Source organism: Accipiter gentilis, chromosome 30, assembly GCF_929443795.1.
Source record: "Accipiter gentilis chromosome 30, bAccGen1.1, whole genome shotgun sequence".
In the NCBI taxonomy this organism is placed as follows: Eukaryota; Metazoa; Chordata; class Aves; order Accipitriformes; family Accipitridae; genus Astur; species Astur gentilis.
The window spans coordinates 4,015,979-4,042,885 of record NC_064909.1 but is presented as its reverse complement, the minus strand read 5'-3'; the positions used below and the strand labels follow the sequence as shown (position 1 = coordinate 4,042,885).

The following is a 26,907-nucleotide window of genomic DNA, read 5'->3' as shown; positions in this document are numbered from 1 at the left end:
GTTCTTCCCTGTCTCCCCTTTAAGAGATCTTGTCCTGAAGTTACTCAGGAGGTGACAAGGTCAACAGCATGGAGAATAGCAGTCTTGAGAACATGAATGAAAACTTTGCATCCCTAACAGCATTGTCATTCGTATGTCTAAACTTGTTTTGTGCTTGGTTCAGCTTTGTGTTTTGTGTAATTCCAGAGAAATTCGGCAAGGGAGGTAGTCCTGGGTTTGCATAGTATTTTGGAGATGGAGAGTGCCAGGTTCCAATGGATGGACTGATTGTGTGTGTAGCTCACATGCAAATACAGAGCTAAAATGAAACTGCGAGCAGAAGGGGTATCCTGGGTGCTTTTTTACCTAGGTTCCTCACGTGTGTATTTTGGAACTTTGTTCTGGAAATGAATCTTCTTGTTGCCTTGGGATCACCTTATGTGCCTAATGGAGAATACAGATCCATGTGGAAGTTTGTGCAGGGAATTAGAAGAGGTGACTTAAATAATTGTCACACTCAGGTGGTTGCATTCTTTTCCGGATTGAGATCAAGGTTCAAGTGATTTTTCTTGCTTGCCTGTTTTATCATTTTGCTGAAATGAGTCTAACCATCTGTTGTTCCTATACCATGACAGAACGTGGCACTCAAATGTTCCTGTCCCTGTGCAACTGGGGAGAGCTGTACAACACCCCTGGGGGATTTGTCCCTAAGGGGAAATCTGAAGGTGTTCATCCAATAGTTTTTCCTGGGATTTCCATTTTACTGAAAGTTGCACTTGCATTTCCTTACTTATTTTTAAAGAGTTGTCAAGAGGGCAAAGAGAGGAATGTGCGTAATTAAACAAGTTTTTCAGGCATTAAATGAAACACATGATTTGTTTTCACAGTGTTCTTCAAGCATAATGATGCTTTTTTTAGCCAAAGGCAGTAATAACATAAATCAGAGTCTTGGCCTGTTCTGGTTTGTTTGGTCTTATTCAAAACAAGAGTGAAGCTAATTTACACAGCTACTGTACTGTATGTTAAAATCTAAGACACTAAGAGTATTTGGTGCTTGCCTTTTGAAAGGCTTATCACAAACTATAATCCTACTTCCATGTGAACCAGTAGAGTTCTTTGTTGCTGGCATATTATTGTTCCCTCCTTTCTAAAACTGTAGGAAAAAATATAGGAGAGTGGGCTCCTCAGGGTAAAACTGACTAAATAATTACACACTGAGATGATAAAATGATACTGGCTAATGTTGCAGGGCCCTAGGCTGTTTTGCTCATGGTTACTTGCTATAAAAAGCATAGAAAAGCCTAGTTAGAAACAGAAGGCTTTCTGTAACTTGTCAGTAGGAGTGCATGGACGGTCTTGGGGTTTCCAGGAAGTTGTATGTGACCATATTTCTTTGAGGCACCATCATACAATCAGATCACTTTGCCATTTGCTAGGTACAAGTATGAAACCTCTCTTTCTGGTGTTTAAGAATCAGTGCACCCTACTGTGGTTGCATTTTAGACTTAATTTAGTGAATTCATGTGTGGTGAGGTGGATGAAAATGAAGAACCTAGCATCAAAAGAAGTAATTTTTCTGAATCTGATAACAGGAACTTTAACCTCAGTGTGACTTATTTGGTCCTATAGTTGTCATACATCAAGCGGAGTAATGCTTCAGTTTATTAATCATACCTGTCCTTGTGTTTAAAACAAAATGACTCTTGGTGGCCTCGTAACACATCCCAAAGTGTGTAAACTGCATATAAAATACATATGCAGTAGTCAGAAAAGTTCCAAAATAATATTTACAAGTATGAGGACAGAAGGGCTGAAGTTTCAGCGTGCCTCTGTTCTGTGCAGTATTTACTTTACAGCTTAGAGTGCTGTGCTGCTTAGAATTCACAGAAGATACCACCCATTTTGATGTCTCTGTGCTTGTTTGCACATTCATCTATTTACCGTGCAAAAAATTAGAGATTTGTTGGGTGGGAAACAAGGATAAATGCCAAAAATAGTTTTGCAAAGTCAAGTTAACTTGCCCCCTTTTGGGCCCAGCTTGCCAGCTATGTGTATGAACCAGAAAGCAAGTATTTAAGGATCCTTGGCCACTTGATGGTCAAAAAAGTGCATATGATGTTGCTGTCTCAATATAAAGTTCCTAACCCTCTTCTTCCCTCCCTCCATTATTGCAACAAAAAAAGAGCAGCAGTATTGAGATGGAGCTATAAAAGTCTGCAGGAAGAGTGATACTAACAGATAAAGGGTTGATCTTTTAAACCTAATATAGAAGTAGCCTCTGGGCTGAGACTTCCATACAAAATTCTGAGGCTGAGAATGCAGGAAGTGCCATCATACTCTAATATAGTAACATTTGTGAGATTATCTCAGCGGTCTGTATGGCAGTCAGTTGTCTTCATTCACCAAAGCATCCCTTGCTGTCAGGCCTTTTTGATACTTTTTTCTTACAGCATTGCAACAAGACCATGTAAATGCAGAAGGCTGGCCTTTTCAGAGGAGGGCAGAAGCTGCCAGTGCTGTAAACTTTTTAGCAGCCGTTTTAGCTACTCTTAACTTTCTGCAAAGTGGTACTGTCACGTTGTTGGTACATCTCCTTCCCAAGGTGGAACATGGGGAAGGTTGAATCTTTTGTGTTGGACAAGGCTTCACTGATATGTCTTTTTTCTGTACTGCTCATTGATCTCTAGACTGCAGCCAAACAGCTAGCCCAAGTACTTCTCCATTCCCTCAGTGAAGACTGTTACTGGAGCCCTTTATCTGATCTGCTTCCTGAGTTCATGAACAAGGAAGATCAGTCTTATGTTAGCAATCTTTGTCGGAGGCCTGAGCTGTACACAGAAGAGAAGTAAGCATTCTTTTTTATTTAAGTTTATTGGCAGGAGGAAGGATAGTGTTTGAACATTCTTCAGTACTGCTAATTATGTCACTGATTCATGTAGTAGTATTGTGTGCTCTTGTTTTTAACTTCCCATCAAAAGGCCTGCTAGAAAAATAAAACATTAAACCTTGAGTGTTTGATTTTTTTTTTTCTCCAGGAAGGCAAAAAATCCAACCAAATAGCTGTCTTTTGCTATGAAATGGAAATAATCTCTTTATGGTTCAGTATAGCTCATCTAGGATATATTGCAGAGCTTTTAATTGTGTGAACCTGCAGAAGAAGGTATTGTCTAGCAAATAAATTATATATGAGATGTTTCAAGTTACTGCTCCTCTTGTGAAATGAGAAGGAAGCTGACAGGATAACTCTCGACCTTCCTCAGAAAAAATGTGTTCTGTCTTTCAGTGCATACTGCCCTCAAGACAACGTAGAAGAGGCTCTTCTTCTCCTCTTAATCAGTGAATCCATGGTAAGCCAAAAATGAGCTTGTAATACTAACAGCACAAAGGAATATCTAGTGTTTCCTTCTCAAGTCTTCTGGTTGGTTTTATGTACAGAATCTTCCTTAGATAAAGAGAAGCAAGGATTCACTGCTGAACAGGAAATGCTATTTATTCCTATATTAGTGACACTGCTTTTATTAAATGGACCGTCAGTGAAGGGGTTTGGGAATTGTCAAGAAGAGGAAGTGACTGCATTCACCGTAGCTTTATGCAGGTTCTGACATCCAGATACATTGTCAGTAGACAGATGGTTCCATTCAAAACATCTGTGTGGATTTATGGATCAAGAATGAGAGGAAGGGAGCCTCACCTAAAGCCAGGCATGATGGTGGTACCTGTTGTTTGGCATTTGCAGGATACAATATCTTGATTACATTCCTTAGTCTGCGGGGATAATATTTTAGCTGTTTCAGTCCTGAATGATCTTTGTCAGTTTCTGATGCTGATGATAGAGGGAGTTTTGTCACATGCAGAAACATCCATAATGAACTACAGTGAAATAATCAGATTTCTTCTATTTATAACATGAGTTGCTTAAAAAGAATCCCTTTAAGAGGAACAGAAGAAGGTGGAGAAAAACTGCATGGAAAACTGCATGGTAACCTTTGATCATTTTCATCTTCTGAGAAGACGCAACCATATAGAAAATATGTAAGGAAAGTTACATTGCTTTAAATACTGGGTGGTCACTTGTAGCCTACAGTGAGATTTGAAAACCTTAGAGCACCAATGACCCTCTTAGGAACTTTTAAAGAGCTTTCAGACAAGTTGAAAAGATATACTGTAGAAACTTTGTTTTAGTTTCTGCTTCCTTCAGTTTTAATTTGTCTGATTCTTCTGGCTCAAGTCCTTCCCCTTTTCTGCAAACTTCTTCAGAACATGGCAATTTAACATTGTTTGCTTTTAAAATTTGGGGAAAAATTCAAGAGGTGGAACCACCCAAAAATACTAACTTGACTTAAAAATCACATACACCTCAATGTTACTATACTTCCTGCTTTTTAGTGCTTTCTAGGTTAAGCCTCTACAGTACATCTGATTTGTGTTTTCAGGGGCTCTTCTGCAGTTAGAAGGGCTTTTTATCATTGGAAGTTGGAGACTCCAGGAGTGAGGGCTTGTAGAACACCACATGCACTTCTATTAAAATCAGAAGAACGCATGTCAATGTGGCTTGTCAGGACTAATCCAAGCAGGAAGAGGATCAGGGGTCTGGAGCAGCGACAGTACTGGCTGCTGCAGCCTTTTCTGGGACTGGGCTTGCAGTAAGAAAGGGCTTGTGGGACCTTGAACTCTACTCTTGTTCTGCTGAGGGGAATAAAAGTTGTCTCTGTTTTAGCTGATGGTGTGTAAAATGGCGAACTGGTCCTATAACTAAGTTATGGATGAAGCAGTGTGAAAATGGTGTTGATAGGAACTGGACTACTGTGCTGACTTCAAAGTTAAATAAGTAAGCTTGTGTTTGCTTACGTGCTGTCTTCTATATATGGGAACTTTCTGGAGGCAGATGCAAGGCATTTTGAGCTACTGTATATAAAGCACTTAAATAATTGAAGATCCTGTAGTAGAGCACTGCAGGAACCATAACTGTCTTTCTGCTTTTTGGGAAATGGAACATCTGAGCCGTCCTCTTGCATTAGCAATAGGCTTGCCGTGAGTTTATTGTTTTAACAAAAATACAGGACAAGTGTATAGAAATATAGCTGTGTACAGAAATACACTTAGGAACCACAGGAATGTGCTTCCTAAGTGAAGGAACAGAGGGACCAATCTGATTCTTACATAGGTTTGCAATTTATAAATATTTTCCTGTAGTTCTGCTGTTACGGTACTAAGAAGGGGCAATTTTGTTTAATTTATGACATGAGACACCTTTTCCATGACAGCTTTGTTGTAGGCTATTGAGTTTTCTTATATACAGGTTTGTTGTTTGAAGTTTTTTGTTTAATTTTTTTAAATTTGATGAAGCTCATGGAAAATGAGTTAACAAGAAGCAGATTTCCTGTTGAGGTCTCCCTAATGATATAATGTTGACAACTGAATAAAGCAGATTTTACTTCCTGGCGAGAGTGTCAGTGGCAAGTGATAATGATATGTTTCTGTAGGCCAGTAAGCAACATGGTTGGTGTTCCTGGATTTTGGCTGGATTAGGCGTTCTTCCAGTATTTACAGTTATGAACCCCTTAAAACAAAACAGAAGTAGAGAATTAGGTTGGGTTGCTGGGAGCTCTCCAGCTTCTCTGACACTTTGGTCACTCTATCAGAGAAAAACTCACTAGAAAAGTACTTTTTCTGCCTGATTTTTAAAGAGAAAAAAGAGCAACCATGCTATTATAAATCTTTTGCAGGACTGTAAAGCCAAACAGCTGCTCCACATGCCTGTTCCTGACTTTTGCCACTCCAAAATGAGCTCGAGGGGGACAAAACTGGGGGGAGGAGGGCCAGAAGAATTGTCAGCACATGGAGGGGACACAGAGCAAAGATGTACTGGGGAGGAGCATAAATCATCAGAGAACTTCAAAGTAAATATGTGATACATTTGATGAAAAGGAGACATGGTAGCTTTTTAAAGAAGTATACATCTGGAACACCTTTCTTCCCCCCAGCCATACAGGGAGGGAGTAGATCTAGGTAGTTTGCTGCTGAAATTCACTCTGTTCTTCTGTTTGTCTTGCCTTCCTAAGGTGAAGTTAACACCTACTTCACTAGGATCTGTGCGACTCCCCAGAAGATGTTATGGGAGTTACAAGAACTGTTCCTGTAAGGGGGAAAGGGAGAAAAGAAATTGCCTTTAAGGTGTTGTGAGCCAGACCCTACTCAGCAAGCCTTTTCTGGCTCTTAGTGGTGCTGGGTTCTGGCTTGGGATGCTGCCCCAGCTTTTCTTCTTATTCCTTTAACTCGCGTTGGAAGGGAGCCACTTTGCATATTCTGGTGGGATGAAATGAGAGTATCTTCTAAAGGGGTAATTAAGGGTTCCTTCAGTATTTCACTCACTTTGCCTCTGAGCCTAAGTATGTAAAAGTTTTTCAGATGGCCAGAAAGCCTCTTCCATAGCTTTGAAGATGTTTCTGTGGTTATATTAACACTTACAGTGAAAGTGGGGCCTGTTTCCTCCCTATACTCTCCTGAGTTGCCTCCTATATTCTTTCTGTCCTGTTGAAAATGGGAACCTATTTTCATAAGCTAAGGCATCCCAGTTGTTGAGTTTGACAAGTGTTCCTCCTCCATGCCAGCTGTTATTTAGTCACGGTGGTTGGCTGTAGAGATCTCGTGAAGGAATCTAGTGAAACAAAATCAGGCAGCCTGAAGATTACCACAGCCAGGGCTGCCTTTAGTGGGGGGTTGTGGCCTCTTGGCTAAATCCTCATTCCTTATGCATAGCCCGAGCTATGGCATGGATGAGCTCTGTTTGTGAGAGGAGGAAAATGCTCTCCTTCAGACCAAGGAGAAGGCCAGCTGGTGACGGCCTTTACAAGCTCAGGCTGTAGTAGAATGATGTGTTCCCATCACATGTTGGAAAAAATGGACTGGCCTATTTTTAAACCACTGGTCCTCCTCCTTACTGCATTTAACCCATCAAAACCAGTGGCACTGTGTTTATGGGGAGAACTGAGGGTGTATTGTGACTTGCTGCAGTGTGGTTTCTCTGCATCATGCTATCAGTAGGAACGGCCCTGATTCCACCATCGGGGACTCTGGTGCTTTGTGCTGCAGAGTGTAGGCAGGGCAGGCTTGGCAGGAGTAACCCTTAGCTGCAGTTTTGTTTATTTTAATAACCATTCTCAGGAGTATTCTGAGTTGACTGCACTTCCCCTTAAAGTTAGCCAGAAGTTTCTCAGAGCCACGAATGGAACACTTTCTCTTAATTTTTGTTTATTTTTGAGGTAAAAAAGTTCTTTGCACTTAGAAACATCCCTTCTTGAATCTGAGGTCCAACGTACAGTCTAAAATCCCTTTATTCAGCCCTGGCAATGCTGGCTCTTACAACTGGGGATTCTGGCTGATGCTGTCTACCAACCATACCAGGTAACATGAATTATTTTTTTTGGCTCTGTGTTCACTTCACTCATACTGGAAATGAAGTTCCTTGTATCCAAAACTAATAAATTCTGTGCCTGTGTAACAAAGATTAGAAATGTCATCCCTATCTTATCTCTGATTTGAATCCCTAAAGGCGATTTGACCTTGGAGCGCCTGAGAGCACAGAACAGATGGTGAGGGGGAAAGTAAGATACTGGGACTTGTCTTTCTCTTTTTACTGGTGAGAGCAAACTCATGGCTGTGAGCATGCCTTTAACAGAATAATATTAAACCCATGTATTTTTAAGCACAGACATAATTAAAATCTGTTAGCTCAACAATTCCTAGCTTTATAAAATAACGCAGCCCAAAAAATGGGTTGGTGAAGGAGAAGAATCTCATGTTGCTTTTGTAGGAATTTTTTTTTTTTTTTTTAATGACACCAAGCCCAGTGATGATACAACAGCTGGATGACCATCATCAGTATTTTATTGAGGGCTATTGGACTATGGCTGCTGAAAGAGACAACTGGGGGCAGGATTGCCTGCTCTGTTGGATCCTGCCAAATCACAGTTGTGCACTTAGAATAGCAAATGTTTCTAGTGGGAAATACACCACCTCTGTTAATCGCCTCTTGACTAAATAGTTCTAATGTGAGTTGCTGGAGACAGGGTAGAGAGCTTTTTTTTTTTCTGTTTTGCAGTAGGAAGTCTTGTTTCCAAACTTGGAAGGAGGATGCAAATTGTTGGAAGATAGCTTTCTAAATGCTGATTATTGATAGCAAATATATGACTTTGTTACCAAGACAGTATCCATAAACAAACTTCATTACTTTCTTCCCCTCTCTTCCTTTTGTGTAGGGTTGTTGGGCTATTTTGGCCAGGAGGTCATATGTCTGTCTTGCTTTCTGTGACATTTCCAGAATTAGTTCTGCTACAGCACAAGATGTTAAAATATACCTGGTGAGAGATAAGATACATCTATATGGTCATACTTGATAACCAATAATAATGGGCTATTTTGCTGAGATGTCTGAATGGGGTACCAGTGACTTGTGCTCTGTTGCTTACCAGAAATGAGATGGATGCCACGCAGTTCACAAGGCAGTAAGTTTTCATTTGCTGTGCTTCTGGTCTGAAGTGGAGCAAGTTGTGGTATCTTTGTAACAGGAGTTTTGGGAGAGGCTGGGGTATGGTATTTCCTCCCTGTTCTACCTGCTTCCCATTTTCACAGCAGCTTTGCAGTCAATCCTGAATATTTTTTTTTATATATGTCAATGAGGGGAAACTTCAAGTGCTGTGTAGAGATTGTCAGTAACTTAAGTGAAAAGTCCATAGCCTCTTCCATGTGAATGGGTCCTTGCCATTGCGAAGAATTCATTCGTTTTGTTGGCAGTGCTGGCAAAACAGCCAGAATGGAGACCCAAAGGATATGGGCTAAATATTTCCCAACTCTTAGCAGTAGAGGCATGAATTGCATGATTTCAAAGGCTTGTTGTCAATCTTATACACGTGGCATTTGTTTTTTCTCTCTTAATGCTGGTATTGAATCACACCAATTACATTATTACAGTACACTGTGTAAAACATGCTGCCATTCTGTATAGATGGGTTGCAGTAGATCTGGCAATTATGTCTATTATGAAAAGACACAAGTTGAACATTAGAATGCCCATGAATTAGGGGGCAGGCAGCAGGCACCCATTAAAGATTTTAATTGCTTTCTTTTTCTTCTTTGAAAAAAAAAACAAAAAAACCAAACAAACAAGGGGGAGCCATGTTTCAAAGTGAGCAATTAAAGGATACTTCATAGCTAATTGCTGTGAGAAGGGGCTGCTACATGGAATATGTTCTATTGTAATTCATATGATTGCTTGGTATTTTATTAAGAAGCACATCTTTGTACTGTGGTAAAATTTTATTTTCTACAGTGTAACTGCGTGTGTAATAACTGCTGAAGTAATGGCAGTTTGGATTTGCTTTGGCTCTTTTCCTTTCTACATGTAATAAACATGCTATAAATAAGCTGTAATTATCAGGCTCATTGATGTACAGCAAATCCTCTGTGGATAGATGGCTTATCTAGTTTGCAGGTAGGTATATTGTCTGTGTGGATAGGAAAGTACAAGCTGTCTGCAGCTCAGCAGAGTCCGTAGTTAAATTGCAGATCCCCAGAAAGGCAGATCTCTTCCCTGCTGTCAGAGCCAGCATGGGACTGAAGACATACCTAAAAAGCCCTGCTGAGCTCCAGGTGGTTCTGTGCCTGGTCAGGTTGAACACTTGAGTTGGGCTTCAGGCATGATACAGAGACATCACAATGGCCGAGTGCTGGGTCAGCTTGGGGGTACCAGCCTGTGCTGGAGCCTTTTGGATGTGTGTGGCCTGCAGACAGGCTGTGTCCCTGGGCTGCGGAAAGGGAGGGCTGAAGGTGCTTGCTATCCTGTGTGCTGCTCAGTCTGGGCAGACTACAGGGTGTGTCTTATCTCTCCAGATAGGATTAGTGTCATGTCTGAGCCACCTGCATGCACAGCTATTGGTGTCTAATGCATCCCGAAATAGGCAAATGCAGTGCATCACTGGGTTGCTCCATTACCTAAGAGTACCTCAAAGGGGCATTGACTGTGTATTTTTGCCCTGTATAATGCAAGTTATGCTAACTCCCGATGGTGAAACTCCTGTTGGTTGCATTAGTGACCTTCTCCATCCCACACAACAGCCTTGAACAGAGGTTCTCTTCTTTTAATAGTGTGACTCACCATCTCTCTCCATCCTGCTTGTGTGCTGTGAGGTGTGTCTGGGTGGCAAAAGGAACAGCTTAAAGGGAAGAGTCATGCTGGAGGTGTTGAAAATGTATTTGTAGCTGGTTTACTGCTGCTTATAGTGGAGGAGGAGGAAGTAATTCCATAGGACAAATCGGGAGTTTGCTGCTTATGTTATTGATATACTGTTTGGAGATCAGTCTTCTACAAATAACCCTTCTTCCACTTGTGTTCAGAAAAATTAGTGGTCTGAAGCAATAGAAACACAAGTATTGAAAAAATGTTGGAGTAAATGGCTTAGAATTTATGCATTCTCAAATACAAAATGAAGTATCTCTCTGTGTACATTTCAGTAAGTAAAATTCCCCATCCAACAGAATCGGTGTATGCTGCGTTGCTGTAACTCTACAACTACTTTGCAGCTGTACTTACCAGCAACTGTCAGGTTTTCTCACTGCCAAACTGAAGTTTACAAAACCAAACAGGTAAAGACAAAAAACTATTGGCTAATGGTGATCTGGGTCATGGTACCTGTCCTTCTGTGAGAGGCGGGCCACAGAAACTTGCCAGTTTCCCTGAGTGGGTTTCTAGAAATAGTGATTCACATTCCCTTCTCCACCCTCCTGTATGTAACACTACAATAGTAAGTGATACCTTGAGCCTTGGGATGAGGATTTACATTACCGTGTTAGACGGACTCCGTGTTCTTGCTACTGTTCAGTCAGTTTGGTGTGAGGTTTGCACCTTTTGATATTGTTTGGGGTGTTTTTATCTCTGTGATAATGCAAGAACTTTTGTTGTTTTTTGGGGGATTTTTTTTAGCAGCTGGAATTAGCAATTGGAAATAGGTTCTGTATTAACAAAAATGGTGGGATGGAAGTGATGAATTTGCTCAGTGGCAACTTTAATGCATGCAAGTATAGAGAGCAATAGATTGCAGAGACCTTCTGTGGCTTTGAGATGTGAAAGCTTGAACAAAATAAGCAGGTTTATGACCTTGGAAAGACTATTAGTCATGCCTATGCATATGTTGTTTTTAACTGCTCTCTGCTTGGGTAAAGTACGATACGTACGGTATGTTCAGTATGACTGTAATTTTAGAATGTTGCATCCTTGTAATATGTCTCTCATTCCTACTTATTGCAGGATTTGGGCATGTTCTTCCTTCTAGTACCAGTATCTGTTAGCAGATGTTAATGGGTACTCACCAATTCTGATTAGTTTTCTCTCTCTCCTAATGCATCAACTTAAAAATCATAAAAAATCATAGCTTGGTACTAGATGGATACCCAAAAAAGCATCAGGCTATAGCTGACTCTAATTGGAGGTTGATGATGGGATTACAGACCATGGTGGTGCTATCTCAGTAGCTATTTTCTACAAACAATTGTCATAACAATGTAACAGGTGCAGAAAAAATTGTTAATGCAGTTGTATATATGTAGGAGGATTCACTCGGCAATAAAGATCATTCTGTATATGCTTTGTCTTTAACTCTCTGAAGTAGCAATCCCAGAATTGTTTTGTATATGCCTTTAACTCCTTTTTTTCTTTTCAGGTAGCAGTCTTGGGTTAAATCCAAACAGACCTTAAACATGGGGCTTTGGGGTTTTTGGCGGGGGGGTTGTGTGGGTTTTTTTTTTTTTAATTTTTATTTGTTAGTTCTGCGAATAAAGGTAGATGAGCTATGCATTTGTACTCTGGTTGCAGGATTTTCTCTTTGAAGTTGGTTTCATTCTCTCATGCAACCTATTGCTCTGAACTATTTTTAAATCACAAATTACATCTTTTGCAATAACATGAAAAAGAAAAATACTTTTGTGGCTACAAGAGTTGGTGTAGGTTTATTTGTGCAAACACTAGACTGAGTTTGACCTGTCAGTTTGCCTTTAACTGCAAAGGCAAGTCTCCATTTAGCTCTTGGTTGTGATTGCGTTAGTAGTCAGTAATTGTGTTTGCTGTCTTGGCTGGAGGCTGTGATGAAGAGTGCTTGGAACTGGGGCGTTACACAGGTAATATCATGATGAAACAGCTGCAGTTTAATCATAGTGAGATATGCGTGGGCTTTACAGGCTGCATATTCTGTAAATTTTTATTTCACTTAATTCCCATGTTGAAACTTTTTAGGAAAAAAAAATCTCCCTACAATTAGAAGGAAATAGATGTAAGATTATAGCAGTAAGTATTAGAAAATAAATCTCATAACCTTCCTGCTTCAGGGAGAAAACACTTGTTGGCCTTTGCCCCAGGTGAAACTGCTGGCAATCTTCTTCATTTTTCTGATCTTTAAAATGTCTAGACCTGAATGTCTGATGTTGCACCCCTTACACTGCCCTGGGCTCCTCAGCTGAAACTGTGCTGTCAGTCAGTGCTAGCACTCAGTGGCATCCAGCACTGCCTCTCTCGGAGGTTAGGCAGTCTGGGTGAAGTCCTCTGTGTCGGAAATCAGAGGGACTTTCCTATTTACCCTTGGATTGAAATCTCCTTCTTTGTGCTCCGAAAACAGAGAGGTTGGGATCTTGAGATAAATCTGAGTCTATGGCATATGGTATTTTGGGACATCCTCACAAATTGCTAGACTGATCATTTTCTGTCAAAAGTAATACTTCTTTTTGATCTAGGCTGAGCAATGCACTGATAGATTATGCAAAATTAACACTTATAAGATTATTTTTAAAAAAAAATAATTTGGTATTGTGTTGCCCAGACCTCTAATTGCATTAAAGTGATGACAGGCAAATCTGATTACTAAGGCAACCTGCTCAAATTAAAAAATAAAAAGTGTGTAGCAGAAAAGAACAAAACCACAGCTATTGGGAAGAAGTCAAATGCAGACACAGAAGGTAAAGTATCAACTGTGGAAGCAGTTACCACAATTGCAGACAACTGAAGTAGTAAGGAATGTGGTTTAAGGATGGCCTTGAATTTTTAATTATTGAGGAAATGGGACTTGGTGGGTCTGTTTCCTAATGCTCTAATTCTGTGAAACAAATCCAGATGAGGTATTCCTAACAGTTCCTTTCTGTATGTACAGCTATCTTCTTGAGTTTGCTTCATGTAGATAAAAAGTATCTCTGTGGAAACACCTTCCTTATGAATCTCGAGATTATTTTAAACAAAATGTCACGGATGATGGGTGGAACTCCCTCTGGAGGGGTCGGTTCTCCCTTGCTCTTTTGGTGTCTGATGCTTCATTTTTGTCTGCCCAGGCAAACCGGGACGCAGTGATCAGCCGAGCCCCAGACCAGCAGGATGACCGAGCTATCAGCCTCCGGGATGCTTCTGCAGTCTACGACCTCCTCAGTATCACGCTGGGCAGAAGAGGGCAGTATGTCATGCTTTCTGAGGTACCTCCTGGCTTCTGCTGAAACTTCCACTACAAACGTGCAAGCAAAGCCCCTCTTTGCATTAACTTGTTGGGGAAGGTAAAAATGAAGCACACTAGTTGGCAGTTAGTAGAAATAGCTACAGACCTATGGCAGCACAGGCCAGAAATGTACACAGAACTGTTTGCGACATTAAAATAATTTATGTGTAGGCACTTGAACAAAGTGCCTGTCTTTTGAAGTGATGGTGTATGCTAACAAGGCCCATTAACTGAGAAGAGGAAAATGATGTCGTTAAAAAAAACCCAAAACATTAAAAAAAAAAAATCACTTGGGCCCTGGGCCACAACAGATTGTTTTCTCTGATTTGACTACTAAGGCAAGCGGCAGTCTTGACAAAAGATATTTAAAAAAAAAAAAAAAAAAAAAGCCTGATATTTCTCCCAACATTTATTTCTCAGTGCTTGGAGAGAGCCATGAAGTTTGCATTTGATGAATTTCACCTCTGGTACCAGCTTGCCCTGTCCATGGTGGCTTGTGGAAAGGTAAGGTTCAAACCAAAGGACTTAAAGGGCATGTTTTCCTCTGGCAGAGTGTATCTAGCTTACTTGTTTGAATGAGTACAGTCATGTATTTTGTGGTGGTAGGTCCCAGCAGACAGGTACATGGAAGGACAGTGCTCTCCTTTTAGACTCTGATTGCACTTTGTGATCAGGTGTGTGCATTTGGTATTAAGTACCATTCTCTCCATGTAGTGTTTGCTTCTCACTATCAAGGAAAACACAGACTTTTTACATAGCTGTGGATTGAAAAGCATTATACAAATGTCCATTCTCTGCAGGTTTCAACATAAATGTGCTTTGTAGAAGAAAGATACTGATGTCTACAACTGTCATCAACTCACTCTGTCTTTGGGCAGTTGAGTTAACCTCTCTTTAAGCTGTGGTTTCTCCGTCTGATCAAGGAAATGTTAATGCTTTTTCATAGGGAGCTTGCAAGGATTAATATTTTTGAAGTGCTTGGTGCAAAAGATACTGTAGAAAAAGAAATGATGTGTGAATGTTTGCAATGACATGTGTTTTAGCATAAGTTTGGGGTTGGTTTTGGTGTGTGTTTTTTTTTAATTAGTGTAGTATTTGTCAAAGTTACCAGTTAACCACTGAGATGGCTGAAGTCTGATTGCAAAAGGTAGGCAGAGACAGCAGGAGCTTTTCTTTATTAGTCTTAAAAGAGTAGGCTTCATGCAGGAAATATGGATGGTACAAAATTTAGCCTGTTCATTCTGGGGGTCCCCACCTATGCTTTTAGGAGGTGTGAGCAAATTAATGCTGTGTGGTAGCAGACCACTTAATATGGTCCTATGTTCCGTGCCCATGGAGTGTAGGGGAATTCATGTGGAACTGGGCAGACACCACCAATTAGCAGTCATCTACCAAATGGTAAGTACTGGCCTTTTATGGCTGTAAGCTGAGTTGGAAACAGTAGCTTTGGCATGGAAATGGCAGATAAATATACAGTGGCATGCTTTTGCAAAGAAGTTGTCATCTTGTGATGTATAAGTGGCAGCAAAGCTTGAAAGATGTCTGAAGGGATTCCGTCACTTCTGTGAGCATAGGCAAAGCTTTGTTTTGGAAGACTGTCTGTTGTTATGCATTATACTTCAAGAAAATTGCAGAACAACCAGTGAAAGTTTAATAAAGAGCGTCAAGGACAGCTAAGGGTATAATAAGCAGGACTGTGGAAAGATTGAAAGAATTGGATTTTTTTTTTATTTTTTATTTTTAACCTTAAAAGGGAGAAGGAAGTCCAAGAGAAACAAGTCTTCAAAAGCTCTTAAAATAAGGGGTTAATCTTGTCTGTGGTGGGTAGGACAAGATGTGACAGCTTCCAGTTGCAGCAACACAAGTTCGTGTTTCCTATTAAGAGGCCAAAAAATGAGGATAGTGGTACACTGGAAGAAGATTCCCTGTGGAGGCTGTGTGAAGCCTGCATCACTGGGGGTCTGTGGAACACCCTAGAGCAGTCAGTAGTGATCCCAGAGTGAGGCACCAGGGGTGTACTTCGTGGGACCTTGCAAACTCTGACTCTGTCCTGGGACTCCAGTTATCTCATAAATCGGCTAGATGTGTTACAATCCAAAGAAGATACCAAAACTCTGACAAAGCATGTTAGATCAGCAGGGAGCTGAATGGAGATGTTTAGTGAGAAAGAGGCTCGCAGATTCCTGTAGGAGTTTAGTACAAGCATTTCAAAATCCAACTCCAAGCATGGAAATGATGGCTAGACTCAATCATGTATAGGGAAATGCAAAGCTACTGGTGGAATACTTAAACAGTGAGCTTGGTGCCATGGTGCTAATACCTTGCACTGGCCTATGTCAGGTGGGGGGTTTACAAGTCAGGTCTGGCTCCCTTTGGCATTCAGCTGGCGTTAGCACGTTGTTGCCCTCTGTGCCTTTGCAAATCCTCTGGATACTTGATCTCTTGACACTGAGGACAACAATGGCTAGATTGGCTATGATGGAAAGGCACAGCATCTTCCTGTGAACACAGGACTTGTCTAGGAGCTTTATTGGCTTTACAGGTTATGTAACCTGTTTCTCAACAGCAGACAATACTGTAGCTCTAGTAATCTGCCGGAGAGCAAATCTAGATTTTAACTGCTGATGGGTGAGAGAGTGAGTGTATCCAGAGCATAATTGTGGTTCAATCTTAGATTAGTATGGAGGAGGGAAATGTGGCCTGATCTTTAGCTTCTAACAGTTTGCATGAGAACTCTGTCCTTGTCATTATGTGTTTGCATACCTCCTCACCTTCCCTAGAAGTCACTGAATATTTGGTACTTTAGAGAAAAAAGAGCAACACAAGTATCTGTATCTCTATAACTGTTCTATCTTTTCAGATTTTCAAGTATGTTATGTCTTTTTGCCTGTACTTTAAATATTTACAAGGTAAAATGTCCTGATCTTGCCTATTGATGTAAAAGCTCTAAATGTTCTGAGCCCTATATGGGGCAGAGGGAATTCCCTTACCCAACAATCCCATCTGTGCAGTATTTCACTTCTAATCCCAAAGTATTCTCTGAGGATTCCTGTCGTATACTCTGCAATGCGTCATCTTGCTAATGGGAGATGTGGCTTACATTGTTACATTGCTTCGCAGCTTGATAGCAGGACAGAGGTCATTTAAAAGCAAGTGCTCCAGTCTAGCAGAAAGAACTGATGAGAAAACAGTGTGGTCTGTCTAGACTGCAGAATGCAGAGTACACTTGAGCTTTTATAGGTAAAAGATCTGTTTTAACCTGTCTCAGTCACAGCCAATTCCTGATCTCATTTCTTGGTAATGAAATCTCACATCCTGCAGTGTTACTTGTTCTGCAGTACAGCAAATCATGCTCATAAATCCTGGGTACGACAGGAACAGTTTTATCAACCTGTAAACACTGGAAACTTTGGTCTCTCTTTTAACACGTTTTTAGGATTTGCAAACTCTGACCTTAAAAGTGCTGCAAAATCCTATCTTGCCCTCTATTCTACACTGCATTTGACTGGTGTTACTTTTTTTTTGTATATTCATCATCTTCAGGTTACATCAATCAAGTTGAATTTCAAACTGTTTTCTTCCTCTGCCAGCCAAAAAATTGCCAAATGGTGACTGTCATTTTTCACAAGTGATCAGTCTGAATGTCAAGCCAGCTACCTAGGCACATTACTGTATGTAGGGTTGAGTTTACACATTATTCTAAAAAGCATGTGTCTTAACAAAAATAGGCACATCATTTCAGTAAGTTCTTACAGAGCAAGTGAGGCCTTAGGGCTTCATAAAACAGTGAATGAAAAAGCTCAGAGAAGCATAACCTTCCTGTCTGTCTTCTATCCACTTAAGCTGGAAACAATGGAGTGACAGCAATTTCACTTTCCTGTGCTTCTCAACAACTTGCATAATGAGAAAGATGGTGTGGTCTGGTTGTTTTTTAACCCATTCTTGGGAATGCATGTATACTGAGCTGTATGTTTTCTGAACAAAAGGAGCATGTTTATTTAAATTATTAAAATCCACCATGAAATTCGAAAGACTTTTGTAGGCAATTTTAGATGAAATGCTGGGAAAGCCTAGACAATGGCAAAGACATAGTGAGACATGTCCTTTGTCACCAAGTGCAGTTCTGGATATGCAAGAGAAAGGTTTAAATCGGTCTAATGCAGCACCCCTGTTCTTCTGAACTGGTGCTGGAAAACTGAATGCTGAACTCTTCACAGCTGCTTTAAGTTGCTTCTACTGATAATAACCTTTGTGATGTGGTAATATGACAGCCAGAGACTGAGTGGGCACAGCAGCTCCCTGGCTCTGCCGTGCATCAACAAGCTGGAGTCTGAGTGGCAAGTGGTATGATAGCTGGATGCCATCTGGCAGAGTCCTCAGGCAGTGAGATGAGTCCTGCTGCCAGAGTAAAATGAGTGCAGTAGGTTGCATCTGCTTGTCTCAAGATTTTGAAAAAGTGACCTGTATTCAGCAGAATGGGGAAAAGGAAGGACCGAAGTCTTATTTACAGAGTAGAGAAGACTCTGTAGTCTTCACAGTAGTGAAAAGAGAGACGGCTGTTTGGGGCAGACTTCTCTGCTGCTGCTTTTCAGCTAAAAAGTTTCCACTGGAGGTCGTGGAGATTACCTGCACACAGTGCTCCTGCAGACTAGAGTAGATCTACCAACATATCTGAAGTTGGAGGAAAAATTGTCATAGTGTCTAGGTGATATGTTGCAAGCACAAGGGATGTGAAATAGGGCCCCTGTGCACTTGCAAGCATTTCCCTGGCCTTGGACCAGTTGGATCAGTTATGCATTCCCTCATTCAGATTTCTGTCCCCTTCCACACCTAACAGCCTCACACAGGACCCAGCCTGGGTGTCCCAAAGTGTCACTGGAGCTATCTGGGAGTAGAGACTCAAGTGCATCATGGGATTGGGCTCTAGCTTAAATTGACAGTACTTCAGAAAGTCTTCTAGATCTGGATCATGTGTGTCTTTTTTTAACCTGTCATACTGCTTAAGGGAATGATAAACTGATTTGCCTTGAACAATGTGAAGCAACATTGATGCCTCTCTTCTACCTACCAACCAAGGAGACAAGATTTCTATTTAGTGACAATGATGTGCCATTTTCCTAAGGGTAGTGAGGGAGGGATTTTTCAAGGATAGCTGTGAAATTATTCTGTGAACACTGAGTTTACTTAGTCTAAAAGTGCTGGGTACCCTAATTGAGCCATTCAACTAGCAGCAGTCTTACACTGATCTCTCATGTCCAGTGGATGTTTATTATTATTAGCATATGCAGTGCGTAAAACCATTTTCATGTTCATATTTAATGTTTCTGCCCCCCAAAAACAACACAACACAACTTGGTTAGGGAATTAAAAGCTTTAGGATGTGTGTTCCTTGAAAGGAGGAGTGAGGAGTGTTACAGTCTCAGGTCAGCTGAGGGAACTGTGAAGCATCTGCTAGGAGAGGATCATCTGCTCTTAGCCCTCACCCTGTACACTCATTTAGGGGATGAAGTGCAGCAAAAAGTGTGTAAAGGAAGAGCTCAGGATCAATTAAAGGGGCTGTGGGGAAGAGCCTCTGTGAGAGCCCAGTGGAGCTGGAAGCAGTTACTTGGAGGCAAGGGCTATGTTCAGCAGGCCTTGTGCTGGGATTGCTAATGGTGGTTATGTGTTCCTGGGTGTGCCTGGCACACAGCTGTCCAGCCCCTCTTGTCCAGTGTTGACAGAACATCTTCAGCCCAGTGCTTGCCTTTAGGACAGCAATTGCATGACCTTAGAAACAACTGCATTGGTGCTGATCCTCCCCCAGCCCCTACTAGCATAGGAACAATGGTCAACATTGCCATATATATAAGATAGGCTAGCAGTAGGGGGATTTAAGCTCCAAGCATGGTACCTTGCAAAACTAGGCACATAAAGCTGCTTTCAACTACACAAAATGCTGCTCTCTGCTCTTATACTTTATGTTTGTTCATCTTTAAGGCAAAGAGGAGGAAAGAGTCACGCTTGTCTACCTGTATGGTTTTCTTAATAACATACCACTTCAGGATGTATCTGGTGTTATACAAAGGGAAATAATCACATCCTTCTTGGCATCTGTCATTCAGCTGTTTTTCTGGGGGAGTAGGCTCCAGCTCTTCTCAGGCTAATCTTGCAGTGTCACTGTGCTCCCCTTGGCTGCTCAGCAGCTGGAGATACTGCAGCCCTGCCCAGGGCTTGTGCTGGCAGCATTTTTAGGGTTTTGAAACCAGTCTTATGCAGACACGAAGTCTGATTTTGGAGCCCTGTGCAAGTTGCTGATATATACTGGTCGTAGCCAAATAATGACAAGCTAATGTCTGAGCTGATTATATCTGTGTTGCACCCAAGAAAAGGAATAGTTCCCCTTATTTAAACAGTGCAGCGAAAGCAGATGTCTCTAACGGCTTTGAGGAGCTTCAAGTTTGACTCAGCCATGCCTGTACTGCCAACATACAGCTTTCCAGAAGGTTAGAAGGGAAGTTCTAAATATATTTAATACATAATTCTGCAGCAACAGCAGACAAATTTTATGATTTAGGCTGCTCCTTCTGTTGGTTTCCTTGCAAAAGCTTAGGCTGGTTGCTAGGCAACTGGCATGAAAAAAAGAGTACATTTCTTTTTGTGTTGCAGGCAGGAACCTTGGGAGCAACAGAGACCTTGGATGGCTCCTTAAATAGCATTGCTGGGGAATGAAAGTTAAAATATTGAACGTTCATTGGTTAAAGATCCTGTTACAAAGGTCAGCTACCTAGGGGGGATATTCAATAGTTTGGTTTCCTTTGGTGCAAAAGAAAGATTAGAAGGTGGTGTGCCTGTGTGCTGTAGATAGTACAAAAAATGGAAATTTCCAAAGATGCCTGACTGTTGAGCAGAATACCTAGGTGGGCTATATAACTGCCTTCAGGCTTAACTCTCTTTTCTTGACAGGATGTGTGAAGTGGGGTGTCTGTCACATTAGCAAGCACAAAGTTATGCTTACAGATCTTAGAATTTAAGAGGTGCTTTTAGAAGTGAATATTTGAAGCTGCTCAACCTCAATGCTCTAATTTGCTAAACATAAGGTAAAAGAAAAGGGGGAGAATTGGTCCCTGTGTTGAAAGAAGTAAATGTCTTAGGGGAATAATGTTCATGCGGAGGGATTCACAGAAACCTAGAAATTCAGTGGAAAGCTAACACCAAAAAAACTAATTCTAGAGTTCTCAATTGCTAGCTCACTCTGTTATCTTCCTGTGTTGGTTCAAGGTCATTTATAGCTAGATGGCTGTGAATCCCAGGGTACAGGGAATACTGACTTTTGCATAATGGTGAAGGATTCCCACCCCTGCTTCCCCACAATCCCTTTGAAATAGTGCAGTTTTTAAGATCAGACAGAATGGTGCTAGAAATAAAGCAGTAGTAGTTGTGGAGATTTATCTGTGTACTACACTGCCCAGTGAATTGGGAATGAGGCTGTCTACCAAAACCACCACCTTGAGGAACATTTTTCCCTCTGGCTGAAAAGTAGTAGCAAAGAAGCAAAAAAGTAGAAAGGTTTTTGGAACCTTTACAAGAGAAGAGCAACCGTTTGTGTTGTGTCAATTCTGCCTGGCATGATTTACTGACTGGAAGTTCTTCTTCCTTGTACTTACATTTGTGGTTTCTTTATCTTCTAAATATGAAACAAACCTCTGATGTCCTTCTTTTGTTGCTTTGGTATGGTGGGAGAGAGGGGAAAGAATGAAAATTGTGTTGGAGTGAGTTAGGGAAACCAGCATTTGGGCAGCATCTATGTGTTTACTGTAATTGATGGCAAGATCTCTTGAGCCTTTTGGAAAAGTAAGGAAGAGATTTAACTAGAATATTCTTCATTCCGTGTAGCTTGTGCAAGCATCTTTGAGGAGTATGCTTGCATGCTTCGTTATATAATTAGTAAATGAGGAATGGGAGTTATGTTTTATATTTGGATAGAAGTTTTTCTTTACATTTTACTCCCTTATAGGATTCAAAACTGTGGCTGCTTTAATTACTTAGGGGGAAGTGTCCTCTCCATCCTTCCCCGTAGCTTCCTTGTGATTTCTTGCTGCAGATCGAGAAGTGCCACCCCCATGTTCGATGTGGTACTTAGACCTTTTTTGGAAGTCTGTATTGAAAGCAGCCATTTGTCAGTATTGCTTGCTACTTCCCAGAAACTGCCTTTCCTAATTTTCTTTTCATAAATTATTGTGGAGCCTGTTTGTGATCTCTGCAGAAGAAAAATACTGTATGCAAGTAGATTAGGGGATGAAGACAGAGAAAACCAGCTTCCTGTAGATACTGGATTTAAATATGGAACAGTAGTGCTGTGTCGTTCCTTGTTTCCATTGCAAAAAACACAGAGTTGTTGGTATGTGGAGGATGGAGATGCCCAACTCAGGTAATGGAAGTTCTTAAGCCCATTATACAGTTCACCTTCTTTTTTTTTTTTTTTTTTTTTTTTTTTTTTGATGGCTGAACATTCTAATTAAATCAGTGTTTTCACTCTAACCTGATTTGAGCTCTGTGCTTTGTTGGTTGTAACAAAGGGAGAATGGTCATGAATCTGCTTAAACCTGATGAGGATCCCAAGGCTGAGAACTCCTACATTAGACCTCCCATAAACAAAGTTGAAACCCCCATGGAGCAGCTGTTGGCAAGCTTGCCGTTTCTTTAAACCATATCTGTTTAACGGGTTTGTGTGTGTTTGGGGGGACTTAAAAGCCTTTTTCCCAGAAAGAGGCCAAATGAGACCCAGAGGCAAATCCCTAGCTTTCTGAAGTCTTTGGGAACTGGTTCCAGTGCAGTTGTTACAATCCAGCAATTAGCAAGCTAACAGAAAGAACTTAAAGCCTGGCTTTGAAGTTCAGAATTATGAGTAGGAACATGCACTCATTTGGAGTTCAAGCTCAGCTCTTCTCAAAACATGCCTCACCAATAAATCTAATTATTATTGCCTTGCAGTGAATCTAACAAACAATGTGTTTGGCTGCCTGGTCCACCCACGCTAAGTGAAAGAATATGTATATTTTAATTATCGGATTATTTCAATGTTACACAAACACTGTTTCATATTAAATATTTTTACAAACCAATGGCATCTGTATTCAGTACTGAGTGGATGATACTTGTTCCCTGCCTGTTAATGTCTGTAATTAATATCTTTAAAACACCTTGATATTATATGTCACACCAGTCTCCCCTAAGTAAGGTCACTATGGGAGTGGGATATTGGCTAATGTTTTCATCATCTGTATATGATTTCTGCTGAGTAAAGTTTTCAAGGTGAAATATAGATGTCTTGAATTTTTTAGAACATGGCTGGGGAGAAAGACTATGTCACCGTGTTTCTAAAACCACTTCTGCTCCATATGTTTAATTGCAAATTTTATAAACTTCTTTAAAATGACATAACTTTGTAAATGTTTTAGCAGCAGTGTGGAAACTGTGGCTCTCGCTCTGTAAATCCATGAAGCTCCTGAGTGCAAGTGATAAAGTGACTCCATGCATGAGGTGTTTGGGTGTAGGCACAGGGTGGGACTTTCTGCTTTGCAGCATTCAGTTTTCACTGTTTTGCAGTTGCCCCAGGACAGATATGAGAAGCGCTCTGCAGTTTGAGGCTATTGGAGTCTGCAGGGTTGGCTTGTCCTGAGGACCAGCCTTACTCATTGGACAGGCTGCAGACAGGGAGGGAGCGGAGTTCAAGAGGAATTGGCAAGGAAGAGGGTTGTATCGCTTCTGTTTTGGTGTAGACCCTGGAAGGTCCTACAGCTGTAGCCCAAATTAGGACAGGCCTCTCGCTGCTCTGGTTTGTGCTAGTGCTGGCTGTGCTGGCCTGTCAGGCAGCTGTCACCAGCTCCCAGGTGCCTCCTGCTTTCCCTGCAGTTGTGCTGCTGATGGGGAGCTGAGAAACCACCACTGGGCTCAATTTGTATCTGTTTCTGAAAGTGTTGGCACTGGACAGTGTACGGGCTTTTACATGCCTGACCTTTTCAATTCACTTTTGCATGGTGAGATGACAAGGGGGTTCAGCTGGGGGGTTCAGCTGCAGATACACTGACCAGCAAGGTGCATGTTGTCCTGCTCTACTCTTTAGATTTCTCTTGTCTGGAAACAGCTGTGGGGCTGGAATATGGGCAGGAGGGCAGGAAGATGATGTGCCAGGCTAGGACCCTTATGGGGTTATGCTTGCATTTCCAACACATCCAGCAGTGCTGCTGGGAATACTAGCTGCCTGCAGTGCAGGTAGTGTTCTGTGAGAGAGAGGAATAAGATGCCATTAAAACCTAAGACACTACTTGTTCTGAACAAATAGGAGTCAGGGACGTTCATTCTGAGGGATGCTAGTCACCTCATGACAGCAGAGCGCAGCGATGTGTTTCTTCCTGTACCTCAGGGTTGAATTACCCAAGTCTTCATTTCTGAGAGGGGTGAGGTAGTGGTTTAAGCTCTAGCACAAAGTTTATTGATTCACATCTTTGCTCTGAGACAAGCTTCCTTCTGGCTTTAGGCAAATTGTGCATTTGGAATTGTAAAATAGCGAATATTTCCTTACTTTTATTGATGATACCTGATGATCTAGGTAGGTGGGAGCAGCCTGGAGAATGTAGGGCGCACTGTTGCTTTTCAGACTACACAGCAGGTACCCAAGCTTTTCAAGCAGGAGGGTTTGCTCTCTGCTGCTGCAGACCTTGCATCTTTGGTTATGAAACCCGTCTTTGCCTTAGCACAGGCAGGGCTGCTGTACATCTGTTTTTCCCTTTTGCCAGGGTCCCTTCCAAGCAAATTCCCATCCAGGCTTTCAAATCCCATAAGAAGGGGACCTTCAGTTCTGTGGAGAAAGGAGGTGGCAGGCGCAGCATGTTTTGGTGTGGTGTGAGGGGAAGTGCTGATGGCCAGTGGGAGCATGAAGCTGCGGTGCGAGGCTATGGGGGATTGGAGCAGACACCAGACCCAGCTGCCTGTGCTGGTCAGAGCTCTGGTGAGGAGAGCCCCTGGGGGTCAGGGTCAGGAGGAGATGCCCAGGACTTGATAGGAATAGCAGTTAGTTTGACTCTGCAAGCTTCTGTTGCTGCACTCCTGTAATATGGAAAGGCCATGACTTTTTAATGTGCTTCTGAGAGGGAATGCTGAATGAGAGAGGCCTGTGTGTGGAAGAGTTTGGGAGGAATGGGGCATATAAGGACAAATTCTGAAAGAAGAAAACTTCCCCTTGAGCTCAAGGATGAGAGAATTTGGGGGGATCAGGGATCAGTAGTGATGAGGGTTGGAAATGTGAAAGAAACTGTGGTCCAGGTGGGGTGGTCTGGGAGAGAGTGGCAGGGCATCTTCTGTCACCTCCTCATTGGCTGATCAGACCTTCTCACCAGCTTCTGAGACCAGAGCTTTCCTCATCTCCTTTTTTAAACCTTCTGAAATGTGGCAGCCATGAATATGTTCTGTAAAAAGCAATGTATGTAGAGCATATTGAATCAAAGGGGCTATGTAACTGCTAATCTTAATAAACATAGTTCATTAAAGGTAACCTAACACCAGAAAGACAGCAAGGGTTTCATGGGCTTTCTTTCTAACACATGCTACTTGGACCACCCACTGAACAAGTGTATTGCTCTGCAGTTGCTTGCTCCACCCTTTGTATGGTGGGCTCCCAGCTGTATTCTTGTATACTCTGAAACTGGAGAAGACACAAAACAACCTACAGAGCAGATTACTTTAGCTGCCCAAACCTCTCTCTGAATAGACTTGGCCTAAAATGTTAACGTACTGGAGGATAAGCTCTTTATGATCTTTTCTGGCTTACTGGAAGATGGTTGTGTGCAAGGAAAGCTATAGCAGAATTCTTGTGAATTGGGAGGGCAGAGTTAAAATAACCAGTGCATTAACAGCCGAGGAAAACTGTTTAAAGTGCACAGCCAGGGCTAGTTCTTTGGCATGGTTCTTTTGAGCGTGGGAAGAGTATGTGTTTGCTTGCGCATGTGCACACACATGTGTCTGTGTGTGGAGGTGGGAATACAGTTACTAACTTGTTGCTGACATGATTCTTTACTTCAAGACACTTCTTTGTACATTTCACTGAAATATCTTGTACTCTGTAACAGCATTGTCTAATCAGCCTTTTTTTATTTCCTCCTCCTCTCTCCCCCCCCCTCCTCCTCCTCCAGTCAGCATATGCTGTGTCAGTGCTCAAAGAGTGTGCTAAACTGCGACCTACAGATCCCACTGTTCCTCTTCTGGCTGCCAAGGTCTGCATTGGGTCACTGCACTGGGTAAGCAAGCTGATATAATTCTTATGTAATGGATCAGGTGCTGCAGAGACAGTGCCATGGTGTAGATGCAATAGGGAGAAAGGGAGTCCTGTTAAAAATCGTACACATATGCATGCCTTATAAAAAATTAAAATCCCAGGAAGAAATTTTGCAGTGAGTCACTGAAATGCATTTTGCTGGCACATTAAACAAAGGAGGTTGGGGGAAAGCTGTAACAGCCATTCTGGGGACTGCTGCTTCAACTGAGTGTCAAGTTGAATTGGCCACTTTTGTAGCCACTGGAAGACAAAATAGTTAATAATTATATGTTGACTGTTGGACAGTTCAGGTCTGCTGGATGACTCAGTCCTTTGTTCTTGAAGTTGCTGTGTCAGTGTTTTCTGTTCTGGGTATGTTAATGTATGCCCCAGAAGCAGAGTGGGAGTGGAAGTCTGTGCCTGTGAAATTCTGATTATCCCAAGGAACAGAAACATCTCTCTGTCTTTTGCTGCTTGGTTTAATTAATTGAATGGCAGCCTGCTGTTTTCACCTGTCCTCACCGTGAGGTGTCCCTGCAGTCAGTGAAGGCTTATAATTGCTAATGTAAGTAAAATAAAGATGCAAGAAAGCATGAAAGAAAATACCAGAAGAATCTGCCCAGATTTTGGTGAAAAGCTGTAGGGGCTAGATTTGCTGTTGTTGTGCTCCCTATCCCCTGTGTCCCCATCTTCTACATCCCTATCTGGTGAACATTGGTATTCAGCTAAACTTAATTGAGTTGTATCAGTTTATACCACCATCAGCAAGGGGATCTGGTTATGTATGTTTTTGAATGAACTATACTGTTCAAACTATAATGATTAAACTACTGTGTGAGTCAGCAAAAACTGGGAAGTATCTTGTTCTAGGAAAAATCAGGTCTGAGGGCTTGAGGGAATCCTTGCTGAACCACCCAACCTACCTCTGTTCTCTATATAGAGCAATTTAACTCTCTTGTCCACTTAGCTCAGTATCCAAATTTTGAGGGCTCATAGTCATTCAGTGATATAAAATAACATTCACAGTGAATGTTTCCTTTTTAATAAAGCAAATAAGGTTTTTTCTGATTCTTAAAGACATTAAAACAATATGAAAGTCAGGCTTTACAACTGTGT

At 41.6% G+C, this 26,907-nt stretch overlaps 1 protein-coding gene across 6 annotated transcripts in view; it reads left to right on the top strand.

Annotated features, from left to right (window-relative positions):
- The window catches only part of TTC7A (tetratricopeptide repeat domain 7A), a 182,317-nt gene that overhangs the window by 31,819 nt on the left and 123,591 nt on the right, over positions 1 to 26,907 (top strand). For all 6 annotated transcript variants that reach the window (XM_049833714.1, XM_049833713.1, XM_049833712.1 and 3 more), the window contains 5 exons: positions 2,667 to 2,824; positions 3,263 to 3,326; positions 13,345 to 13,482; positions 13,923 to 14,006; positions 25,670 to 25,774. In XM_049833714.1, the coding sequence (XP_049689671.1) occupies positions 2,667 to 2,824; positions 3,263 to 3,326; positions 13,345 to 13,482; positions 13,923 to 14,006; positions 25,670 to 25,774 (549 nt within the window). The remainder of the gene's footprint in view (positions 1 to 2,666; positions 2,825 to 3,262; positions 3,327 to 13,344; positions 13,483 to 13,922; positions 14,007 to 25,669; positions 25,775 to 26,907) is intronic.